We start from the raw sequence: 24,093 nt of genomic DNA on the forward strand, positions 1-24,093 counted from the left end.
TAGCATCAAGTTCAACAGGGGAAATTTATTTAATATGTATATTTTACTACAACATACCCTAAATCGTTACATGTTAAAATGACTGTGAAATATTTCATTAATAATTTTTACGCTTTCTTTCTTCAACACCAAGTCTTTGAAGTTTGGTGTGCATGTTTATGGCCTATCTCAGTTCGGACTAGCCACGTGTCAAGTTTTCAGTAGCCACATGTGGCCGCACGGTTACACTGAGCAGTTCTAGATGATGGGAGGACATCCAGGGTGAAAATCTTCATTATGTGGGCTGCCTAAGGTGCACACGTCTTCAGATCTACAGTAAATGTAGCCTGCTGTTTAGTTGTTGAAAAAATGCCGGTATCGAGTGTTTTAAGTGTCCTTCCTTTTAAATTCCTGATGAAGCAAATGGAAATAACTGGAGACTTTTTTTTCTTATCTTTTTTTTTTTTTTTTTTGGTCTACTTAGGGCCATACCCGTGGCACAAGGAGGTTCCCAGGCCAGGGGTCGAATTGGAGCTGTAGCTGCCAGCCTATACCACAGCCACAGCAACTCCAGATCCAGGCCCCATCTTCGACCTACACCACAGCTCACGGCAATGCTGGATCCTTAACCTGCTGAGCAAGGCCACTGACTGAACCTTTGTCCCCATGGATGCTCGTCAGATTTGTTTCCACTGAGTCATGACGGGAGGTCTGTCTCCCCCCCCCCGCCAGCGGTGGGAATTAACATATTAGAGCTTATATCTGAACTCTGTCTTAGAATTTTTGAGGCTGAATGATGGTTTTTTGCTTATTTTGCAGTGGAAGTATAGTCTGAACAGAAGTTTACTTACTTGGACATCTCACCTAAAGAGGCTGCTATGGTTCCAGCTTGTGGTTGGGAGGGCTAGTGTAGACGTAGGGGTCTAGTTCTAGGCACTTGGGCTTGCGTATTTCTTCGTATCAGATCAATAGGGCAATTTTACCCAAAGTACCATCTGGCAAGGCCAGGGCCTTGCATATCTTTCAGTTACACATATGTTGATTTCTGTCAAGTACCGTTTGAGTAACTAGTTTCCCCCTCTTCTACAGGCATCCAGTTTAGCAGGTGATTTGAGCTATGCCATTGCTGGGTTGATATTTTTAGAATATAAAGCAAGCGCGCAGTGGTCTGCAGAACTCTTGGTCATCAATTACCGAGGAGAACTTAGAAGCTACCTTGTAAGGTAAGCATACACTGTATTTGGGGTGTACTATTTGAAATAATGTTTGTATGTCTGGTTTAGTGTCAAATTTTGGTGCTTTTTTGTCTTTCAGCATTTTATTATGAAAAATTGCGAATATTTAAGGAAGGTTGAAAGAATTTTTATAGTGAACCTTCATATACCTCCACTTAAATTCTATGTAGCATGTCACTGTACTTGCCGTATCATGTTTCTATCCATCTCTCTTTCAGGCCATTGCTCAGTCCTATTTTTTAAATAGATTTCAGAGTCAATGCTTGAATACTTTAGCATGCATATCATTAAAGTTCATGAATTCAGGTTCAATATTTGCTTATAGCTTTCTTTTTTTCGAGATAAAATTTGTATACAGTGAAATGCACAGATTTTAAATGTACCAACCACTGAGTTAGACAGATGTGTACACTTCTGCAATTGAAACCCGTATCAAAATGTAGAACATTACTGTCATGCTAGAAAGTTCCCTCATGCCTCTTCATGGTATATTTGCCGACACCCACTCTCAGAGGAACTCCCGTTTATAATTTTTTTCCATCATAGATTAGGTTTTGCCTGTTCTGGTGATTAACATTCATGGACTCAGAGTTTGTACTCTTGTCTAAGTCTTCTTTCATTCAGCATATTTTTGAGATCTCAGTAGTTCATGGTTGATGAGTGTTTCACTGTATGAATATCTCATTTGTCTTAGCTTGGGTTTCTGTGACAGAAGACCATAAACTGGGCAGCTTATCAACAACAGAAATTTATATCTGACAGTTCTGGAGGCTGGAAGCCTGGAATTGGAGTGCTAACGTGGTCAGGTTCTGGTGGGAGCCCTCTTCCGGGTTGCAAACTGCCAACTTCTCCTTGTATGCTCACCTGGTAGAGAGAGGACTAGCTAGCTCTCCAGCCTCTTCTTAGAAGGGCACTAACCCCATTCATGAGGATTCTTTTCTTATGACCTAATATCTCCCACAGACTCCACCTCCAAATGACATCACTTTGGCATTAGGGTCTTACTATATGAATTTTGGGGAGATACAAACATTCAATGTATGGGGGGTCACAGACATTCAGTCCTAACACTCATGTTTGTTTAGCTATTCCTCTGTTGATGGACTACAGACTTTCCTGTTTTGGGCTATTGTGAATAAGGCTGCTATGAGCATTCTTTTTTATTGTTTTTTTTTTTTTTTTTTTTTTGTCTTTTTGCCGTTTCTTGGGCCACTCTTGCGGCATATGGAGGTTCCCAGGCTAGGGGTCTAATCGGAGCTGTAGCCGCCGGCCTATGCCACAGCTATAGCAATGCGGGATCCGAGCCGCGTCTGCGACCTACACCACAGCTCACAGCAATGCCGGATTGGTAACCCACTGAGCGAGGCCAGGGATCGAACCTGCAACCTCATGGTTCCTAGTCGGATACGTTAACCACTGCGCCACGACGGGAACTCCTATGAGCATTCTTAATACAAGTCTTCATGGATGCATGCTTTCATTTCTCTTGGATCAAATATCTTTGAGTGGAATTGCTGAGTCAGAGGGTGGATATAGTTCGTTTTTCTACGAAATTACCAGACCTTTTCCCAAAGTGGTTAGTCGTCTTCCTGCTAACAAGTTATCAGAGTTCTGGTGGTTTTACAGCCTTAGCAAAATTATTTGGTGCTGTCTACCTGTTTAATTACAGACATTTTAATGAGTATCTAGTGGTATCTCACTGTGGCTTAATGATGTTTATTTCTTATTTACCTCCTTGAATTTAGTGTTGGAACAAATCAGAGCTATCAAGAGAGTCACTGTTTCAGCTTTAGCAGTCATTACCCTCATGGCGTCAACACAGCTATTTACCATCCTGGGCACAGGTAAGCAACCCTTTGTCCTCGTATTTGGTGAAGTATTAGGTGGATGTAGAAGTCTCGGCACAGTTTCGAAGAGATGCAGTTGTCCATTCTGATTTTTATTCTGACTTCTCCATTTCCTCTCTTGTGTATAGTTAGCTTAATGTCTGTAATACTGTTACAGTCCTCTTCTGAATGTTCCTGCTCATCTGCCTGGCAGACAGCTTCTCTGAGCCAGATGGAGCATTGGAAGTTGTCATCAAGGAATGTCTTCTCTCTTGGTTCTCTGAATCTTTATTTTTCCTATCTGTAAAATGAGTATAATATGTAACACCCAGCATTGTTGGCAGAATTGATAACATAGTGCATATAAAAGGCCCTTTCTTGCACAGAGGGCCTCAGTGGATGTTCTTCACCGCTCCGTTCCTTCTTTTCAAGTTAGGGCTGCATCGATTTTTGCATGGTTGGTTCCTTCAACTATAGGCAGACTTTGGAGATACTGTGGATTCAGATTCAGACCACCGCAATAAAGGGACTGTTGTAGTAAAGTGAGTTACATGAATTTTTTGGTTTCCCAGTGCTTATCAGAGTGTGTTTACACTATACTGTAGTCTGTTACACTATCCTGTAGTCTGTCTAAAAAAGAAGTGCATGTCTAAATAAAAATAAAACATTGATCATAGATCCTCATAACAAATACAGTGATAGTGAAAAGGTTTGGGGGTTCCTGTCATGGGTCAGTGGTAAGGAACCCAACTAGTATCCATAAGCATGCAGGTTTGATCCCTGGCCTCACTCAGTGGTTAAAAGGGTCTGGCTTTGCTGTGAGCTGTGATGTAGGTCACAGACGCAGCTCGGATCTGGCGTGGCTGTGGCTGTGGTGTGGGCCGGCAGCTATAGCTCCTATTTGACCCCTAGCTTGGGAACCTCCATATGCCGTGGGTGCAGCCCTAAAAAGCCCAATTAAAAAAAAAAAATCGCGCTGATAGACTTGCTTTATGCAAGGTTGCCACAGACCTTCAAATTGTTTAAAAAAAAATTGCAATGTCTGTGAGGTGTAATAAAGTGAAGCACAGCAAAACCAGGTGTCCCTGTTTAATCCTTTTTTGTATATTGCCACTTCTCCATGTATTTGCCATCTATTCTGAGGGTTACTTAAACCTTTGTACATTTTCTTTCTTTTTTTTTTGGTCTTTTTTTTTTTGTTGTTGTTGTTGTTGCTATTTCTTGGGCCGCTCCCACGGCATATGGAGGTTCCCAGGCTAGGGGTTGAATCAGAGCTGTAGCCACCGGCCTACGCCAGAGCCACAGCAACGCGGGATCCGAGCCGCGTCTGCGACCTACACCACAGCTCACGGCAAAGCCGGATCGTTAACCCACTGAGGAAGGGCAGGGACCGAACCCGCAACCTCATGGTTCCTAGTCGGATTTGTTAACCACTGCGCCACGACGGGAACTCCACCTTTGTACATTTTCTACTTTCAATGATGTCTCCCCTTTAATTTTGTTATTTGAGAATGAAATTTACACACATTTTACAAATTAGCAAAGCTAACCCTTTGGTTCTCTAAAAGGGAAGAATATCAAATTTTGAATCAAAGTAGCTTGAGTTCTGAATTTTGAGACATACTCTTTTGGCAAGTCCCTATAAACTCTCTGAACACTAGTGAACTTAAGTTTTTTGATTGAAAATGTATGCAAGGTTTTTTGTTCACTATTTAATCCTAGGTCTGTCCCAGTGTTTTGTTTGGAATGGTGTGGCTATGAAAATTTCATACTAAAGTACATGCTGCCCCACCACATACACTGAAGTCCCATTTATACTTCGCTGATTCCATCCCCTCCGGCCCCCTAGAAATAACACTGTCCTGAGTTTTGTGTATCATTCTGTTGCTTTCTTTATAGTTTTACCAGTTATTTATATTTAGTTTTGCTCTTTGACTATATAAATGGAATCATACAGAAGACATACAAGTCTTGCTTTCTGACTTGCTTTTTGGTATATGTTGCTCTAGTTCATTCATTTTTAAGTACCATTGGGATATTTCATTTTGTGAATATATTGCAACATATTTATTTATCCTTTCTCCTGTAGATGGAACTTTGCTTCCAGTATCTTTGTGGTTATAAAAATAGTACTGTGGCAAAAATCATTGTGTATTCCTCTCATGTATGTTCCAGAGTTTTTGTAGGATATATAGCTAGGAGCGAAATTGTTGAATTGCTGGGTAAATACATCTTGAACTTTACTAGGTAATACAAATGTTTTCTAGAGTGGTTCTACCAATTTAAAATCCCGTCAGCAGTGGATGAAGGTTTTCTGTTGCTCCACATTCTTATAAGAACTCTTGATGATGTCAGACTTTTAATATTTGCTGATCTAATAGGTGTAAAAGAATATTTCATTGTAGCTTTAATTAGCATTTCCCTGATTACTGAAGAGGTTGAGAAGCTTTTCATGTTATTGGCCATTTATATTGCCTCATCTCTGAAATGCTTTTTTATACTGTTACTTATTTTTTTGTCTTTTTTTGTTGTTGTTGTTGTTGTTGCTATTTCTTGGGCCGCTCCCGCGGCACATGGAAGTTCCCAGGCTAGGGGTTGAATCGGAGCTGTAGCCACCGGCCTACGCCAGAGCCACAGCAACGCGGGATCCGAGCCGCGTCTGCAACCTACACCACAGCTCACGGCAACGCCGGATCGTTAACCCACTGAGCAAGGGCAGGGACCGAACCCGCAACCTCATGGTTCCTAGTCGGATTCGTTAACCACTGCGCCACGACGGGAACTCCTGTTACTTATTTTTTATTAGGTGCTTGGTCTTGACATTTTTCTATATTCTGGATATTGATTTAGGGTTGATTTTATGCTTGATAAATATTTCTTTTCCCAGCAAGTGACTTGTCTTTATTTCCCTTGTAATTTACCTTTTCCTTTGTGAGTTGTATCCATACATAGTTCCAAGTATTAAATGGTTTGGAAAACTGACTCCTCCACCTGATTTCTTGCTGTCCAGGAAGTTAGTTACTTCACTTTTAGCTTCTTTTAGGACATTGCTTTGGCTGTTTTGGGAAATCATGACCTTCTGTAACTTCCTAAGAAAGATTACATGTGAAGTATATTTTTTTGAAGCCTTGTATGTCTATAGGTAGTTTTAGTTTTTTTCTTGATGATTATTTGACTGGATAGAATTGTAGGCTAGAAGTAGTTTTCCCTTAGGATTTTGAGGGTATTGCCTGATTGTCTTCTATCTTCTAGGGTTGCTCTTGAGAATTCTCATGTCAAGATAGCATAAAATCCATTTTTTTTTTTGTTTGTTTTTTTAGTCCTCCTCCCCTCTGAAAGCTGAAATTTTATTTTTTTCCCTCTTGGTGTTCTGAGGCTTGACTGTTATGTCTTATAGTAGGGCTTTTAAAAAAATTATATCTGTAATACTGGCCCTTCAATTTTGGTACTTACTTTTGGGAAAATTCTTTGTTTTGTTTTGCTTTGAATGTCCATACCTGCAGCATATGGAAGTTTCCAGGCTAGGGGTTGAGTTGGAACTGCAGCTGCTGATCTACACCACAGCCACAGAAACTCTGGATCCCGAGCCATGTCTGCAACCTACACCACAGCTCAAAGCAACGTGGGATCCTTAACCCACTGAGTGAGGCCAGGGATCAAACCTATATCCTTATGGATACTAGTTGGGTTCATTTCTGCTGAGCCACAACGAGAAGTCCTGTTTCTTAATTTCTTCCTCTGTTACTTCTCTTCTCTCCAGAATATCTTTTATCTAGATATTGAGTATCCTGAACTCACCTTAATTTTCTCATTCTTTTTTCCTCTTTGTTGTTGGGGAAAGGAAGTAAGAGATTATTTTAATTTCTGTGTAGCTATACATAATGAAAAAAGTGGTTTGAAGCACTTTTGAGATTTGTTATAAATACAGTGATGCATGTGATTTTGCTAAAAAGAAAAAAAAACACCCGTGTATTCTAGCTACTTTTTTGTGATATATATTCTAATGTATTAATTCTCCATGCCTCATCTTTTTTTTTTAAACTAGTCATTGTGTTTTTAGTTTCAGTTTTTCTATTTCTCATGTCTAGAAGTCCTCTGTAGTCATTTTAAGAATCTCTCTTAAGGGAGAAAAAGGAATTGAAATGAGAATTAAGTGAGCCACTAGTTGTTTTGAGGATCAAATACATAGTAGATACTCAGAAAATGATCGGATTGAATAAATAGACTACTATTAATTTTTCCCTTTTGATTTGTGTAGATCTTGTCTTGAGGAGTCAGTTGGTATATCCTTAAGCAATTTGAGTCAGTTTCAAAAGTTCCAATTAAAACAGCTAAAGGAGTTCCCGTCGTGGCGCAGTGGTTAACGAATCCGACTAGGAACCATGAGGTTGCGGGTTCGGTCCCTGCCCTTGCTCAGTGGGTTACCGATCCGGCATTGCCGTGAGCTGTGGTGTAGGTTGCAGACGCGGCTCGGATCCCGCGTTACTGTGGCTCTGGCGTAGGCCGGTGGCTATGGCTCCGATTCGACCCCTAGCCTGGGAACCTCTATATGCTGCAGGGGCGGCCCAAGAAATAGCAAAAAAGACAGAAAAAAAAAAAAAACCCAGCCAAAAATTCTGGGGTTCCTGTTGTGGTGCAGTGGAAATGAATCCAACTAGGAGCCATGAGGTTGCGGGTTTGATCCTGGCCTTACTCAGTGGGTTAAGGATCCGTCGTTGCTGTGAGCTGAGGTGTAGGTCACAGACACAGCTTGGATCTGGCATTGCTATGGCTGTGGTATAGGCCTGCAGCTGTAGCTCAGATGAGACCCCTACTCTGGGAACCTCCATATGCCCCAGGTGTGGCACTAAAAAGCAAAAAAAAAAAAAAAAAAAAAAAGAAAGAAAAAGCACACACAAAAAAACAGTTAAAAATTAGAAAAGAATATGCTAAATACAGTAAATAAACTGAAATGATGATAGGCGTTTGTTTTACTTTAGATGAAATTGAGTTATCACATGCTGAGTTCTAGAGTTCTTCACATTTTATAAAATTGAATGTAATTGTACATGCTGCAAATAATTACATTTTCTTAAATATTTCTTTTGCTTATAAAATAACACATTATAAGAATAAGAAAATTGTGTTGCTTTTTAGTCCTTATCAACTCCTTATATAAAGTATGGTCTTTTAATGTTTTTTTTTTTAATGTTTCAGATCTTGTATTTTCCTTGCACAGCTTCACATTAAGGCTTGAATTTCAACTTTGCTGCTGGAAAGGGAACGGAACGTGTTCTGCTTTGACATGCTCAGCTCTCTGCTGTGAATTTACCAAGCCTAGAGAGTGCATATATCATACCCCTGACTCCAGTTGCTGGTCTAATTTGTGTCGGGGGTGACCTATTTCTTCCTGTTTTCTTTGATACTGTGTTCAAGCAAAGTTTGCTTTTTGCTCTTTTTAAGGCCTTTTCTTGATTTTGTTCAGCTTATTTTGTTGTTTTAATGCATGGTTATTAATAGCTTTCTCAGCATTTATATACATTCAATAAATTAATCTATTGTCTCTTAAAAAGTATATGTGTTCTGTAAGAGGAATTGTCTGTATTAGGAAGATTGATGAGGTGGAAAGTCTAGTCTATTTGTTAACTGGCCTGATTTTCATTACTGTCTTATTTATTGTGGCCTGTGTTCATCACACAGTGTTAGGTTTGTGGAAGATGCAAAGATGGAGAACATTCCTGACTTCAAGTTCTCATATTTTTGAATGATAGATGATACACACATATGTTATATATATACATGTGTGTGCAGTTGACCCTTGAATGACGTGGGTTTGCGGCCCACCTGTTCGTATATTTTTCATTAAATACGTGCTATAGTAATACACGATCTGTGGTTGGTTGAGGAGGACATATATGCATGGATGGGGAGGGCTGACTGTAAAGTTACACAGAGATTTTCGACTCCTAATTCCCACGGTGTTCAGGGTCAATCGTACATCTCCTACTGCACACACAAACACACACAGGTAATGTGGAATGTGTATTTCTCTATGTAAATGTGTATGTTTGTGTGTATGTACATAAATAACGGGGATGCAAGCTGGCAAGAAGTAAGGGCCTTAAAAGAGTACAGATAGTTTTATGGGGTTCCAGATACAGGGGATGTTACTTCCTTGAAGGATCAGGGTAGTGTGACAGGTGGCATTAGGACTCACTTTGGAGAATGGATATGATCTGCACGTGATGGGTGTTCCAGACAAAGTGACATTGTGAACAGTGACAAGAGGCAGGGGGTCGCAGTGTATTTTTGGGAAATTCCAAGTGCTGTAGCTTGGTTGCCATTGTAGGGTGTGTGCAAGAGGGGAGGGAGGTGATAGCTGTGGTGGGAGACCAGGTGATGGAAAGGCAGGTTGAGGCCAGGTGACTGGGAGGATTAAGTGGTTTCTTATTCTCGAGGAATCTCAAATTTTTGAGATGAGGAAACATGATCAGCTATGCTTTGAGGCACGTTAGTTCAGTTGGGAGGTGCTAGAGGCTGAGTCACTCACAGACGATGTTTAGGCCACAGGCAACTCGGGCCTGTTCACTTTCCTGTGTAGAGTTGCTGTATATACATATGTATTGATTTCATTAATTTTTTTCTATTTTGATGAATAGATTTTATATTTCCAATTAGAATTCAGAATACAAAGACATACATACATGTATTTGTTGCCTTCAGAGCAGTAACATCTAGTATGAGAGCTCTGTCTCTTGATTGGTGCCTCTCTACGTGTGGGCTCCTTGGATAAGTGACTAATTTCTTGAGCGGAAAAGAAAAATTATTTGTTTCTTTTGCCTTTTCTCTTCTATTTGGTATTCTTCTGCAGTCCTCACATTTTTCTATTTTATTTTTCTTGTCTCTTGTAAAAGAAGGTTTTTGTTTTTGTTTTTAAAGGGCCTTACCCATGGCATATGGAAGTTCGCAAGCTCAGGGTTGAACTGGAGGTATAGCTCCTGGCCTACGCCACAGCAACGTGGGATCTGACCCTTGTCGGCTATACCACAGCTCATGGCAATGCCAGATTCCTGACCCACTGAGCAAGGCCAGGGATTGAATTCTCATGCTCATGGATACTAGTTGGATTTGTTTCTGCTGTGCCACAATGGGAACTCCCAAGAAGTGTTATTTTGTATCTCAATCCTTTGCTGATAGTTTTGCTTTGTTCAGCTTATTTCATAATGACGATGCCGTTGTCTTGGTTTATTGCAAATTCAATATTAGACTTCTTTTTTCCTAGCAGTATTTCAGGAAGGTAAGTGGGGTTCACTTGGCACCATGGCTTTAAAATGAATCATGCAGTAAATAGTTATTGCATGATAGTAATTTGTCCTAAATCAGATTATGTTCATTACTGTTTTAGGCTTTCACTCGTTGGTCTAGGATGTAAGTAAATGTATTTCTGGGGGAGTGGTCTCAAAATAAAAATTTTGGAAAGGTAAATACATTATGAAATCAGAGGGAGGGCCACTTCTTGGTTCTTCAATCACACACAGTTTTTGATAGCAGCCAACTTGGAGATGGATGACGGCATTAAGGTTTCTGAATGAAAATTGCTAGAAAGCGAGGAGTGTGTGTAAATGCCCTATTGTGCGTTTGCTAGGTTGTTTATATTTTCCATTCTTTTTCAAATGAAAAAGCTGAAATATTCATCACATTTTTATTTATTTTTGGTTACTCAAGTAATGTGGGCCTGTGATATTTATCATCCACAAGGATTTTTATAAATGTGAAATAAATCAGCCAGAGTGGAGTTGGAATAAATTGAGAACATACAAACTCAAGGTTTTTGAAATTCATCGTTTACTTGATGCTATGAGCACTGTTGAAGAGAAATTGAGGTGGTAAATTGGGTAATATGAAACAAAAATTAATTGAGAGGCTTCGGGATAAGCTCTATGGATTTGCTGATTTTTGACTGTTTTCTTTTTACATATTCTCACTCAGAGCTTAATGAATGCATTTTATCCTCTCCAGACTGTTTTATATTCTGGTTCTGTTCTCCTTCCTACACCTACCCCAGTACGTTTCTGCTTTCTCTTTTCTGTTCTCACTGTTCTCTTTGTTGTGTTAGTTTGGGCTTACATTGTACTCTGATTCCGTCTAGGAGGAGTCTCCTGTCTCCTCTGCGTTCTTACAGGGAGGACATTAAACTTTGGGTGCAGGTGGGGACTGTGCTGGGTGGTAGAGATACAGATGTACTGCTTGCCCTCTAGGCGTGTACAGTCTCTTTTGGGAGTCATACATTCACAATGAGGACAACCACGAAGTAGAAGTTCAAATACAATACTTTATCTATGTACAGTAGGCCTCCCTTATCTGCAGGGCCTGTGTCCCAAGACCCTCAGTGGATGCAACTGCAGATTGTGCCGAACCCTTTAGATACTATGTTTTTTTCTTTTTAAAAATTTTATTTTTTTACATTTTAAAAATTAAAGTATCGTTGATTTACAGTGTTTCTTTAATTTCTGTTGTGTAGCAAAGTGATCCAGTCACACACAGTTCCTTGTGCTGTACAGTAGGGCCCCATTGCCCATCCACCTATGTTTTTTTCTTATATATACATACATATTTATGATAAAGTGTAACTTATAAATTAGGCACAGTAAGAATATTTGAGTTGCCAGCATCACTTTTGGGGCCATTATTAAGTAAAATAAGGGTTACGTGAACACCAGCCCTGTGGTACCTCCCCAGTCCATATCTGATAACCTGAATGACCACTAAGCATCTGAAGTATGAGATTCACTGGTCAAAGGGGTGATTTACCTCCTGGGCAGGATTGAGCAGGTTGGGGCAATAAGGGCAAGTTAGGTAGGCTTGTATTGCTATAAACTTTCCTCTTAGCACTGCTTTTGCTGCATCCCATAGGTTTTGGAGTGTCATGTCTTTGTCATTTGCTTCTAGGTATTTTTTAAATTTCCTCTTTGATTTCTTCAGTGATTCATTGTTGGTTTAGTAGCACGTTGTTTAATCTCCATGCGTTTTGTATTTTTTGCAGTTTTTTTCTTGTTGATTTCCAGTCATATAGCGTTGTCGGAAAAGATGCTTGATATGATTTCAATTTTCTTAAAGTTACTGAGGGTTGATTTGTGACCCAGAATGTGGTCAATCCTAGAGAATATTCTGTGTGCACTTGAGAAGAGAGTGTAGTCCTCTGCTTTTGGATGGAAAGTCCTATAAATATCTATAAGGTTCATTGGTCTAATGCTTCATTTAGGGTCTGTGTTTCTTTGTTGATTTTTCTGTCTGGATGATCTGTCCATTGTGTAAGTGGGGTGTTAAAGTCCCCCACTATTATTGTGTTTTTGTTGATTTCTCCTTTTAAGATTGTTAGCAGTTGCCTTATATATTGAGGTGATCCTATGTTGGGTGCATATATATTTTCAATTGTTATGTCTTCTTCTTGGATTGATCCTTCAATCATTATGTAATGTCCTTCTTTGTCTCTTATAATATTCTTTATTTTAAGGTCTGTTTTGTCTGATAGGAGTATTGCTACTCCAGTTTGCATGGAATATTTTCTTCCATCCTCTTGCTTTCAATTTGTATGTGTCCCTAGAAGTGAAGTGGGTCTTTTGAAGACAGCATCAATATGTTGTGTGTGTGGTTTTTTTTTTTTTTTTGCATCTATTCAGCCAGTCTATGTTTTTTGGTTGGTGGATTTAATCCATTTACATTTGAGGTGATTATTGATATGTATGTTCTTATTGCCACTTTATTAAACTGTTTTGGATTTGCTTTTGTTCTTTTTTTCTCGCTTCTTCTCTTGTTCTCTCCTCTTGTGGTTTGATGACTATCTTTAGTATTGTATTTGAATTGCTTTTTCCTATTGGTGTGTGTGTCTAGTGTACATTATTGGTTTGCAGTTACCCTGAAGTTTTGATGTAGGGATCTCTGTGTGTGTGTGTGTGTGTATGTGTATATACGTGTGTGTATATATATGTGTGTATATATGTATATGTGTGTGTATATATATGTGTATATATATGATATTGTTTTAAGTTGTTGGACACTAGTTGCAAGTGCATCTCCAGTGTCCTGCATTTGCACCCTCCTCTTCTCATGATTTCGGTAGCATTTTGTGTGTAGATTATTTCCTACCTTTACTGTTTATATGCCTGTACTGGTGAGCCTTGTCATTTGTGGTATTTTTGTTTGTGGTTGTGGCCTTTTCTTTTCTGCCTAGAGAAGTTCCTTTAGTATTTGTTGTAAAGCTGGTTTAGTGTTGCTGAATTCTCTTAGCTTTTGCTTGTGTGTAAAGCTTTTGATTTCTCCTTCAAATCTGAATGAGAGCCTTGCTGGGTAGAGTAATCTTGGTTGGAGGTTTTCTCCTTTCATCACATTAAGTATACTATGCCACTCCCTTCTGGCCTGCATAGTTTCTGCTGAAAAATCTGCTAGTAACCTTTTCGGGGTTCCCTTGTATGTTATTTGTTTATTTTCCTTAGCTGCTTTCAGTATTTTCCCTCTGTCTTTAATTTTGGTTAGTTTGTTCATATGTGTCTCGAGGTGTTCCTCCTTGGATTTATTTTATATGGTATGTGTTGTACTTCATGGATTTGAGCGAGTGATTCCTTTCCCATGTTAGAGAAATTTTTGGCTATTATCTCTTCAACTATTTTTTCTGGTCCTAATTCTCTCTCTCCTCTTTCTGGCACCCCGATAATATGGATGTTGGTGCATTAAACGTTGTCCCAGAGTTCTCTTAGATTGTCTTAATTTCTTTTCAATCTTTGTTCTCTTTTCTGTTTCACATCAGTGATTTCCATTAGTCTGTCCACCTTGCTTATTCGTTTTTCTGCCTTCTGTATTTTGCTGTTGGCTGCTTCTAATGAATTTTTTGAGTTATTGTATTTTGCATCTCTGCTTGCTTAAGCTTTAAATCTTGTATTTCTTTGCTCAGTGTTTCCTGTAATTCATCAAAATTTACCTCCAGTTTATTTCCAATGTCTTGAATCATCTTCACTATCATAAGTCTAAAGTCATTTTCATGGAGGCTGATAATCTCCAGATCATTAGCTTTTTTTTGAGGGGTTGTTTCTTGCTCCCTTGAGATATAGTTCTCTGCCTTTTCTTCTTGTATAGATTTTTAGTGTGGTCTCTTTTTTTGCACACCAGTTGAGTTGTAGGCTCTCTTGCTTCTGATCCATTAAGCATTTTATATACATGAATCCTTTACCCTCGTGGGATAAAGGGAATATTCCACATTAATAACTAGTACTTGGGGGGGGAATCAAAAGTGTTCATTGTGTGAATGAGGTCTTAGGGGATAGGATGATAACTTCACTGGCACAAAGTGGAAGGAAAACAGTCTTGTGCACAGAATGGGAAGGAGTGCAGTGAACTACACGGGGGGCCACAGTCTCTTAATACATCACCCTTGTCTAGGGAAACGTCACTTGACCCCACAGATGTTTCCATTTTATCTTGTGGAGGGGATAGTGTTGAGAAGTTCCTACCTTAGAGGTTTACTCAAGGGCACAGGTAAATTTTGTTTCCCTCTTATAAGGTGTAGGATCCATTTAGACCTATGACATGCTTTTGGAAGCTAATCAGTGAGCCTTTATAGCCATTACATTGCCATAAAATTGCTCATCTTTTCTTTCTAGTTCCTAAGGTCATATGTATTCTGTGAGAATCAAGGCAGTGAGGTGTAAAAAGATACACTATATTGACAGCTGGAGCAGCAGTTGGGTTCAATTGCATTAGGAAATTTTCATAAACCCTAGCTAGCCAAGATTAATAATTTTATAAGAATCGAGTCTAGCAGACATTATAGGAAGACCCATTGGCAAGGATACCTGGCAGGGAACCGTTCGCATAATTCAACAGAGAGTGGAGTTGGGTTCAGAGATAGGAGTGACTTTTCTGAGAGAACAAGTTTGAGCAAGACTTAAAAAATTAAACTACTGGTATTGAAATAGAAGGTAAGAATTTGGTTCTGAAATCAGGATTCAAAATAGACATGGAATGAGCCATATAGATGGATGCTGAATGTATTATATTGTGCTTTTGCAGTGAAGTTGCCTAAGTCCATCCTAATAATTGGGAGGAAATTAGGTTTTTTGATGATAGTCATTGACATCAACTGTGGATTGAGGGAAGGAAAGCCGTCTCAGAACTCTGTGACAGACAACATTGTCTGTATTGAACTAGTAAATTTTTGTAGGAAAGAACATTTAAGATCAAATTAAAATTAATTACAATTGGGAACATTTCTGTGATCCTGTAAGGAGGAATGGCTTCTAGCCATGAAGTGGTAGGTAACAGTTTTGAGCTCTTACTTTGCTAGGCATGGTCTTGAACACTTTTACTTTGGGGACATGGGGACATGTAGTTTTTCTTTCTTTTTTTCCCTCTACTTTGTTGGTTGTATGCAGCAAGCCCATTGGTCATGGGACAGGGTATATACAAGAGTTTCTTGCTGTTATTATTTCAAATTAAAGTCCTTGGCTTTAAGAAGTTTTAAGCCACTAGATGGCAGGGTCTTCCAACAGTTACTAGATTTGAAGGCCTTTCTTAATAAATCATTAATAATTCTTCATGGAATCAATTTCTAGGGTCACGTTTAGCTCTCCCAGTGCATCCGGATTGAGTGTGGTGTGATGTGTGGGGGGGTCGCTATCCCTCCCGACCTTCCTCTTCTCAGATGGGCCTTACTGCCCCTTGTTCTGCTCTAGCCTCTGCCTTTACTTCTGCTCAGTTAATTCAGTTCTGGTGGTTTGGTTTTGTTTTTTGCTCATTACTTATAGTTTATTTTTGTTGTCTGACACCTACATGCCTGCTTTGAGTTTTAGCCTCTTAGAACGTCAGAGCTGGAAAAGAATTTCATCCATCGTTTGTCTCAGCTCCTTCATTTCTCAGGTGGGAGAACTGAAGCCTGGAGAGGTTAAACCAAGGACAAGGACTCTGTCTTATTTGTCTTCGTGCACCTGCTGTTCTTTGCACACAGCAGTGCACAGATAGATGTTTCTTGAGTGAAGCAACTGTGGCAAATGGTGTGAAGGATATAGACACAATCTCTGTGTCCCAGTGGCTTGACATTTAGTGATGGAGGCGTGATTTAAATAACTGTTGCAGTTTAGAAGGTAGCCGGTGATAATGTGCCTGGGAAGTGAGCAAGATAAACCATTTCGTTTTGTTAAGGACCCCTTGAACTTTCTGCCCAGCCATCCCTGCTTGTCTTTCACTGGCCAGAAGCCCTCACTGCACCATCACCCTGCAGCACACCCTGTATGGAGGTCGCCGTGCATACAGTGCATACATCGTGCGCCCTTGGCCGGGAAGGCTCTTCACCTGATGCCTTTATCTGTCCAGGACGTTGTTTTAAAGGATAAATGTTTGCCTGGTGTTACATGTGAAGCCTTCCTGACCTCTTCTCCAGACAGCCAGGCTGTTTCTCTGCCTCACTCAAGGGAGTGGTCAGGTTGGCTTGTCCTTTTCCCTGGAGTGGACGGGGCTCGTTGTCATTCTGTGTATGACTAGATGTCCACAGCCATCAGAGAAAGGAGGGTGGGGGCAGGACACATGCCAAGCCTCACACCGTGGTTGATACTGATGCCCTGGGAGAGCTAAACACGGTGCTACAAATGGATTCTGGGAGTTAGGAGCGCTTTATTAAACAGCTCTTCATTGGCCCTGCACATTCGTCACTGCTGAGCACACAGTTTGCGTTTGTACATAGCGATGGGATGAAGGGGGCTCATATGATAAGATTATGGTACTTTGTTGCAGAGGGATTTGAACCCCACGCCCCTGGTTCCCAGCCCCCAGTTTTTTTTTTTTTTTTTTTTTTTTTTTTCTATTTTCCACAATATTTTGAGGTTGAAGATTATCGGGAAAGTTAATCTCTTTCTCCTACTCATGTTTTTAAGGAAAAGTGGTTTTAACTCCTACATATCATGTCTTTTAGCCTTCGGAATTTAATTTGTATTATAGAAATTCTGTATCTCTTTATATCTTTATGGAATAATTTACATATGTAATTTGGGATACTGTATCTTAATGTCTTAAGCTAAAAAAATAGAAGTACAGGGAATGATGTAATGAATACCTAAGTATCCTACTACCCAGGATTACCAAATATTATTGTCTGTTTTTCTTTTTTTTTTTTTTCTTTTTTTTTTTTTTTAGTCTTTTGTTGTTGTTGTTGCTATCTCTTGGGCCGCTTCCGCGGCATATGGAGGTTCCCAGGCTAGGGGTCCAATCGGAGCTGTAGCCACCGGCCTACGCCAGAGGCACAGCAACGCAGGATCTGAGCCGCGTCTGCAACCTACATCACAGCTCACGGCAACGCCGGATTGTTAACCCACTGAGCAAGGGCAGGGACCGAACCCGCGACCTCATGGTTCCTAGTCGGATTCGTTAACCACTGCGCCACGACGGGAACTCCTGTCTGTTTTTCTTAAGGTGTGTATATGTATGGATACACTCAGATATAGAAAAAAAAGATAATAGTACAAACAAATTTCCTAATTCCATTCCTTTTCTTTACTTCCTCTTTTTCGAGGCAACCTACTCTCATGGTTTCTCAACCTTCCAATATATATTTTTATATTTTTATACTGTACATGCTTCCCTGAACAAATTACTGGATTTATTAATTCATCCCTTTTTTAAAAAAAAAAAATATTATTTTTTTCTTCTTAGGGCCATTCCTGAGGCATATGGAAGTTCCTAGGCCAGGGATCGAATCAGAGCTGCAGCTGCCAGCCTACACCACAGCCACAGCAACACAGGTTCTGAGCTGCTTCTGTGACCTACACTGGAGCATGAGGCAGCGCTATATCCTTAACCCACTGAGTGAGGCGAGGGATTGAACCCACATCCTTACAGAGACAACGTCGGGTCCTTAACCTACTGAGCTGCAAGGGAGACTCCTGTTTATCCCTTTTAAACATTTAAAGTATTTCTATATTTCTGCATTATAAATAGTGCTGCATGAAGTGTATTCTTTTACCAAGAGATCATTATGCCTATGGAAGAATTTCTCCAGAGTTGTCTTCGAACACAATTTAGGGGGTTGTTGGCAGGGTGCAATTGTTAGGTATTGTCCTGTCAGTCTCCAAAATGATTGTTCCAGCCTCACCAGTAGTTTGTAAAGGTTACTGTGTCCCTAAACATAGAGGGTGGCTGGTGTGTGTGTGTGTGTGTGTTTTTTTTTTTTCTTCCTCTTTTAAATAGGGCTCTTTTATTTATTTTTTTCAATTTTGAAGAGGTCAACTTGCATATTTTTAAAACTTAAAAAAAACTGGGAGTTCCTGTTGTGGCTCAGACTAGTGTCTTTGAGGACTTGAGTTTGATCCCTGGCCTCGCTCAGTTAAGAATCTGTTGTTGCCATGAGCTATGGTGTAGGTTGCAGACACGGCTCAGAGCTGGTGTGGCTGTGGCGTAGGGCAGCAGCTGCAGCTCTGATTTGACCCCTCACCTGGAAACTTCCATATGCCACAGATGTGGCCCTAAAAAAAAAATTAAATTTTTAAAAAAAATTAAGCTAAAGCTGCCTGTCTAGGCCACAGCCACAGCAACACCAGATCCGAGCCGCATCTGCAGCCTACACCACAGCTCACGGTCAAATCCTTGACCCACTGAGCAAGGCCAGGAATCAAACCTGCATCTTCATGGATACTAGTCGGATTCGTTTCTGCTGCACCACAACGGGAACTCCTAGGCCGGTGATGTTTTAATCTGCACTATTGGCTTTTGTTTTTCTCCTTTTGTAACTTGCTTATTCTTTGTCCATTTTTCTTTTTTTTTTTTTTTTTTTTTGTCTTTTTTGTTGTTGGTGTTATTGTTGTTGTTGCTATTTCTTGGGCTGCTCCCGCGGCATATGGAGGTTCCCAGGCTAGGGGTTGAATCGGAGCTGTAGCCACCGGCCTACGCCAGAGCCACAGCAACGCGGGATCCGAGCCGCGTCTGCAACCTACACCACAGCTCACGGCAACGCCGGATCGTTAACCCACTGAGCAAGGGCAGGGACCGAACCCGCAACCTCATGGTTCCTAGTCGGATTCGTTAACCACTGTGCCACGACGGGAACTCCTGTCCATTTTTCTTTTGGGCTGGTTGTGGGAAATCTTTATAGATTGTTTGCTAAAGCATATTCTCTGTTATGTGTATATTGTGTTGTAGATAATGTTTCCTGATGTGGGACTTATCTTTGCACTCAATTTATGGATAGAACTTGTAGATTTTAATATGGTCACATTCGAAGGAGATGTCCTAACGACACTAGGGTAGGAGAGTGTTCACAGGTCAGCTTGCACAAAGCGTAATGGGAAAGATATCAGTGTGATGAGTTGGCTCTTTTAGAACTCTGCTCTCCCATGGGAATTTTATATTTGTCTAGTTTCATTACGTCACTTTGTTCAATTCCGTAAGAAATACTGTTGGCATTTTATTGGCTATTTCCTTCTTTAAGGTATTGAGAGTCCGTCAGAGAACATGGCATCTCTGTCTTTATCTGTAACTCTGTCTTTCAGGAACATTTTGAAATTTTCTTCCTGATGCTTTGCTTTCCTTCACCAGCTTCTCGCCTTCACATTGTCTAGTGCCTTCCTGATCAGCTTGTGACTCTCCACCCCTGCTCCTGGCCCTTTCCCTTCTCTCTGTCTCATCTTCTCCTCTATAACTGCTGGAAGGCAGCAGAATGAGAGTGAGTATCTGTAGCATCTTTCTCTCTGTGCTACCTAAGCAGGAAATGGGTGCTTTAAATCCACTCATTCAGGAAACATTACTTGCATGTATGGTGCTGGGCCTCAGACTTCTCTCTCTTCCATTGACTGTTTTCCATGAAGTTATGTGGTTTCACTTCACTTTGGCTACGGTTACCCAAGAAGCCTTTTCCAACACTGATCATGATGGAAAGCTGATTGACTAGGCCACGTTGATTTACTGCCCTTAATCACTTGTGGATGAGCCCTATTCGACATGGAATCCTATAGAACAGTAAAGTAATGGACCAAATTAACATCTTGAGGCGGGGTTGATACCTTGGCGTGCACACTGCTGGAAATAACCATCACTGGTGTGGGCTGGGCTGCATCTCCAGACATGGCTGTTATCTTTCGTGCCATTTCATTCCAACCTCTCAGTTGTTCTTTCTTCTGTGCCCCTGATTAGAGTGTGAGCTCTGAGTGCAGGGAGCACAGCTTGCTCATTTTTCTGTGCTCAGTGCCCTGCCCGTTGCCTGGCATGCAGTAGCTGCTGGTCACCCCTTTTGTGAGTATGGCGATGAAATCACGTCTGTACCCTCCGCCTTTAAGCACACATGCCTGCTTGCCTGGTAACGTGCTCTTGTAGCTGGAGCCTCCTTGTCCCAAAGTTGCTCTACCATCTGGTGGGAACAGTACACGATGAGTTCCAGCATCTGTCTCTTTCCCGCTTACTCTTCAGCCCGGTGTGAATGGAGGAAGGGCTGTCGGGACGCAGTTACTGACTCTCTTTTATGTTTAATGGAGCTTCTCCTGTAGCCGGTTTGATCTGTGCATGGCCCTGTTTATCAGAATTCATGGGGAGGAAGTGTCTTCTAGCATCAGGGCCACGGGATGAAAAGAAATCCGAAATCCTATTAGCTCTCCTTCTATGGTTAGGCAAGGTAAGGTTTTACACACATTTTTTAATCTGAGAATTGGACATGACATCTGTCCCTTCCATGACATAGTGCAGATTAAATAGTCATGCTCACCCCCTTGAGAAAAGAATTATATGGTTAATATAAAATACATATATGCTCAGTGTTGTACAATGAGTAGCAGAAAATTACTTCAGTTATCAGAACCTTCTGTATCCTGGCCTTTTGGGGATTCGTTGAATTCTCCAACAGTGTTTTGTTTTTATTATAATATTAGGCAACTGATTTTTAAAGGTATGTTTTATGAGACTTAATGTGTTTTTTTCTGTTTGAAAAAATGCTGTGGCTGGATTCAGAAATGTAGATTCAAAATTACTTGTTTTTATTTATTCAGAGGAGTTTTTCCTAACAAATTGACTTTTGAAAAAAGCTCCTTATGGAAAATTTCAAGAATTTACTTGAATATACTGACTCCCTGGTTTGTGCCAGCCATTCGGTGGCCAACCTTATTTCATCCACATCCTCAGCTCACCTTCCAGCCTCCTGCTCCTGGAGTATTATGAAGTAAATCTTGGACTGTGTGATATTTTGTCTGAATATTTCTGTGGGTATTTTTAAAAAATAAGGAATCTAAAACCAAATATGAAGTAATTATCATACATGTATAAAGGTAATTAGCAGTAATTGTCAATATCTTGAAATACATAGACTGTTCTTTTTTAATGTGTTCATCTGCTTTTCATTCTCTCCTCTCTCCCTGAGAGGGAGAGAGAGAAAGTGTGCGTGCATGCGTGTGTGTGTGTGGATGTGTGTGGGTGTGTGTTCTGAAGACACCAGGTCATTTATTCTGTAGTTGCCTATTGTCTAGATTTTTTAGATTTACCATTGTTTAAACTGTATCTCTGTGGTGGTGTTTGAAGGGTTTTTCTTTTTTCAATTGTATTTTCTTCAAATTGGTAGAGCCAGAGGAATACTATGATTTTATCTGCATTAGATACACTTTTTTTGAACTTTCTTTGGTGTTAAAGCATCACTTGAGCAGAATGGTTGCTGTTGGCAAGTAATACTTGTACTACAATTCACAGTACTAGCTTGACTTTGGACCAAAATATCTTTTGCCCTGGTAAACGGGGTTAATTATGTTGTGTTAGCTCAGAGGACTGGACTAGGGTAGAAACAGCTTGATGGGTTGCTTCAAGCCATCTTCTCAGAGTTTGTAGCTTTGGATTTGCTGTGATGGAAACTTGTTAGACTGTATGTAAAAGCAGTAGGAAAAAGGTTTTGGGTGAAGGCTGAAGTGTTTGTGAATAATGCACATGCAGATTACTTGAGGAATTTTGAGACTCGGAGATAGGACTAAGCTCTGCGGCTCAACCTGGAAGGATTTTATGCAGTTTTGAAAGTTTTACGTCTGAGAATATACATAGAGATGAGGTTTTAAAAAGCTGTTATTTTAAAATGGTTGGCTTATTTCAGAACAGGAACAGAGTGTTGTGGGTCAATTGTGCTTCAGAAGCAAACTCATAAAAAAGATCATGAGGCCGTACACCTTAAGCTTATGCAGTGCTGCATGTCAGTGGTGTCTCAAAAAAAAATGGGGGAAAAGAAGAAGACTTTAGGATCTGGCATTGTCACAGCAGCAGCTTGGGTCCCTGCTATGATATGGGTTTGATCCCTACCTTGGGAACTTTCACACACATGGCCAAAAAACAAAGCAAAACTGAAAAAAGAAGTGAATGCTAGAAGGTTGGTCAAACAGGAAGAGGGCAGTTGGTAGAATGGGTCTGACCAGTTGTCTGAGCGCTGGGGATGGGAAAGAAACAAGCTGTGAGTTTTCTTTGGGTGCCGTCACAGAGTACCACAGATGCAATGGCTTAAAACAAATGTGTTATCTCACACTCCTGGAGGTGAGACGTCCGCACCAGGTCTCGATGAACAAAGTTCAAGGCGTCAGTAGGGCTGTGTCCTTTCTGGAGGTGCTGGGAGATGGCCTTCCTGCCGCTGCCAGCTTCTCGAGCAGCCCCAGTCCCTTGGCTCATGGCCCGCTTCTGTCTTTGAGGCCAGCAGTGACGTCCCTCTGACACTGACTCTCCTTCCCTCCTCCACTTGTGAGGACCTTCATGGTTATTGGGGACAACTGGATCATCCAGGATAACCTCCCTATTTCACGGTTGTTTGTTTAGCGACCTTAAATCTAATAGGTTCAAAGGTTCTAGGGACTCGGACGTGGACGTCTTTGGGGGCGGGGTGCGTTATTCTGCCTGCCCCACAGTGTAAGGACCAGCTTTACTTTGTGCACTGACCGAGCTCTTTTTGGCTGCCCGGGAGCAGGCTGAAGGTCTTGAAAGGTGATGCTGAGAGCTCATGCATGGTGTTCCCTCATGAGGTGCTTTGAATTCTAGAACGTTTAAAAGTTATTGGTTAACATAACCATAAAGCCAAGTCCATATTTTGATTTGCCAGCTCTAAATCTTATGATGTGTCATCATTATCTTTCACCTTTTGACTTTTATGCAGAACCTACAATTTTTTATGTTTTGATTGATCTCTGACCATGCTCTAGAAAAAGGTAAATACCAATTTGTGTAATGAGGTGCATCCTTTTTTTTTTTTTTTTTTTTTTTTTTGGGGGACACAGTGTGGGCCTGGTGATGATGAATACTGCACACCTTTGGATGTAAAGGGAGCTTAATGTTTTCCATCATCTGGAGCAGCACTTGATTATGTAGGATGGAGCCTTATATGGATGTGACCAGAGAAACCTCTGTTTAATGTCTTTTTTTTTTTTCCCCCCACTCTTAGGCGAAAGAGAATTTCCAAAGAAGCCCCCCCCCCAATTAAGGCATTGAGAAGGATATAGCTTCTTTTCTGCGACTCAATTTCCTTACTGTTATTGGGAACAACAAGAGTTTCCTTTCATATATCAGAAGTTTTACTTTCACACTTTCTTAGGCAGGTGGCTGTGATGTCTTTATACAGTTCTCTGCCTGATGTACTGAACGTAACTTCACAAATTATAACTGTTGGGATCCATTATTCATTAGCTTTGTTTGTGTCGTGGTCACGTAGACTTAACTTTTAGTGCTTGTTAGACTGTTTGCCTTGTTGGTAACTGGCCTCTAATTGCAATGAAGTGTAAAAAATAGAAATGCGAACCAGTCATAATGGGCAGCTAAACTACTAAACAGTCTTTCTTCAGCCCGGTTATTACTGTATGGTTCTGTTCCCTCCACAGCATTCCCAGCTGTCATTCCTTTCTATCATCTGTAACCGTGCCCTGGCTGCATCTGATGCACTGCTATAATTAATACATTTGTGTCTCTGATGCCATGCATCTGTTTATTAGTTTATTGGTATTTATAAAGTTGCTTAGTGGCCAACCTGAAAACATTTTTTCTCATTTCTAAGTTCTCGTCTGGGTTTTAGGTGTTTGAATGTGTAAATGAAAGCAAAATGA

At 40.6% G+C, this 24,093-nt stretch overlaps 1 protein-coding gene across 1 annotated transcript in view; it reads left to right on the forward strand.

Annotated features, from left to right (window-relative positions):
• Positions 1–24,093, forward strand: part of NBAS (neuroblastoma amplified sequence) — a 359,592-nt gene that overhangs the window by 37,010 nt on the left and 298,489 nt on the right. The window contains 2 exon segments of the mRNA XM_021087823.1: positions 1,069–1,202; positions 2,960–3,058. Coding sequence (XP_020943482.1) covers positions 1,069–1,202; positions 2,960–3,058 — 233 coding nt within the window.

The sequence above is a fragment of the Sus scrofa genome, chromosome 3 (genome assembly GCF_000003025.6).
Source record: "Sus scrofa isolate TJ Tabasco breed Duroc chromosome 3, Sscrofa11.1, whole genome shotgun sequence".
NCBI lineage: Eukaryota > Metazoa > Chordata > Mammalia > Artiodactyla > Suidae > Sus > Sus scrofa.